The sequence below is a fragment of the Eimeria mitis genome, genomic scaffold, assembly GCF_000499745.2.
Source record: "Eimeria mitis Houghton genomic scaffold, Emh_scaff4186, whole genome shotgun sequence".
Taxonomy (NCBI): domain Eukaryota; phylum Apicomplexa; class Conoidasida; order Eucoccidiorida; family Eimeriidae; genus Eimeria; species Eimeria mitis.
In genome coordinates this window covers 2880-4941 of record NW_013572513.1, presented here as the reverse complement: position 1 = coordinate 4941, position 2062 = coordinate 2880, and the positions used below count along the sequence as shown (strand labels likewise).

The 2062-nt window shown below is 60.3% G+C and overlaps 1 protein-coding gene across 1 annotated transcript in view; it reads right to left on the bottom strand.

Moving 5' to 3' along the window:
• Window positions 1-249: 249 nt before the first annotated feature.
• The window catches only part of EMH_0073180 (uncharacterized protein), a gene marked incomplete at both ends in the record, with an annotated part of 2523 nt that continues 710 nt past the window's right edge, over window positions 250-2062 (bottom strand). The window contains 3 exons of the mRNA XM_013499295.1: window positions 250-345; window positions 443-503; window positions 587-2062. Coding sequence (XP_013354749.1) covers window positions 250-345; window positions 443-503; window positions 587-2062 — 1633 coding nt within the window. The remainder of the gene's footprint in view (window positions 346-442; window positions 504-586) is intronic.

Genomic DNA, 2062 nt, shown 5'->3' with positions numbered 1-2062 from the left:
TGCTGCTGCTGCTGCTGCAAGGAGACGATCCAGCCGGGAGTATGGGGTCGCCACAGCGGACGGTAGCTGAGACGAAGGCGCATGCCTCCAGCATTTGCCTGTAAGCCTCTGCAGGTGTAGCAGCAGCAGCACCGGCAGCAGCAGCAGGTGCAGCAGCAGGTGCAGCAGCAATATGCAAACGCAGTGGGAGGAGACCGAAAGCAAGCGGGAAGGCGGAGACAGCAGCGGCAGCAGGCAGCAGCTGTCTCCTTAGCGGCAGGCCTTCTGCTGCTCTTTGTCTCTCCCTAAAGTGCTGCTGCTGGAAGCTGTTTTCTGCTGCGTCGCCCCAGCTTGCTGCTGCTGCTGCTGCAGTTGCTGCAGCAGCAAAGAAGGCCTTCAAGGAGACAACGCGGAGACAGTTTCTGCTGTCTCCAATCACCAGGTGCAGCGAATCTCGGCTCACCCGCACAGACAGCAGCAGCACAGGCAGCTCTCTAGCCCGAGCTCTTGCTGCAGCTGCGCACCTGCANTCACCCGCACAGACAGCAGCAGCACAGGCAGCTCTCTAGCCCGAGCTCTTGCTGCAGCTGCGCACCTGCAGCAGCACCTGCAGCTGCTGTAGCAGCTGCTGCTGCTGTTGCTGCTGCTGTCGCAGTCGTTGCTGCTTTGGCATCGACTGTCAGCCAGGCTTTCTTTGCTGCTGCACTGCTGCTGCTGCTGCTGTTGCTGCTGCTGCTGCGGGGGATCGTAGAGGGGCAGCTCCAGTGCATGCACAGCCACACCTGCGGATACACCCCAAATGAGAATCTGCTGCAGCGGCGGTGCTGTTATTGCGTAGAGGTAAGAGCAGCAGCAGCACACATCAACGAAGCGCTGAAGCGGCAGCTGTTTTCTCTTGCTGGCGCTGCTGCTCCTGCTGCTGCTGTTGCTGTTGCTCGGCTGAGGCAAGGAGACAGGCAGCTGCAGCATGAAGCGACGCATGAGAGAGACACCAGCAGCACCGAGCTGAAGGCGGATACAAACGGCATCATTCAGCAGCAGCAGCAAATCGCTCCGCCCGCTCACAAGAAGCCTCCAACGGTCGCTGTTGCTGCTGCTGCTGCTGCTGCTGCTGCTGCTTGAGTGTGCTGCCGTTTTTCGCGTCGCCTCCCGCTGCTGCTGCTGCTGCAGTGGAGATGCAGATGGATCCGCAAGGGCCTTGAGGGCGCACAGTGAAAGAGAATACAACAAGATGCAGTTGCAGCAGCAGCTGCTGCTGCTGCTGCCGCTGCTGCTGCCAGAGTGCTGCTTATCTAATTCCCACTCAAGCAGCAGCAAACTGTCCCCTTGAGCATCCGATGCCTCTACAAAAGCTGTCCCTTGCCAGTATCTACTGCTGCTGTTGCTGTTGCTGCTGCTGTCGTTGCTGCTGCTGTTGTTGCTGCTGCTGTTGTTGTTGTTGCTGCTGCTGCTGCTGCATGAGTCGTCGTTGCTGTGCTTCAGCTGTAGTGCTCGCCAGGGCAGAAGAGGAGCATCAGGTGTACAGACACCGCGAAACACAAACAGCTGCAAGGAATCTCGGCCGAGACAGCACAATACTTGCGTTCGCTGCTGCTGCTGTTCCTGCTGCAGCAGCTGCTGCTGCTGCTGTGGCAGGTGAATGGGGGGCAGCTCGGCCCAAACAGCAGCAGCGCAAGCACGCATCAAAACCCCCTTCTTTGTGTTCCGCTTCCTGCTGCTGCTGCTGCTGCTGTTGCTGCTGGCGTCGTCTGTCTGCTGCGCTGCCGCCTGTCCCCCCGGCAGCAGCCGCACCCCCCGCCACCGGAACCCTTTTGCTGCTGCTGCTGCAACAGCAGCAGCAGGGGAAGACCCCGCAGCAGCAGCAGCAGCAGCCGCACCAGGCGGAGCAGCAGCAACAAAGCAACGCAGCCGTCCATATCCAGTAGAAGCTGAAGCGCTACGCAGCTCTTGCTGCTGCGGCTTCTGCTTCTGCTGCTGTTGTTGCTGCTGCTGCTGGCTAGGTCCGTTTTGCGCATTGCTGCTGCTGCAGCTGCTGCAGCAGCAGCTGCTGCTGCAGCAGCAGCAGCTGCTGCTGCTGCTGCTC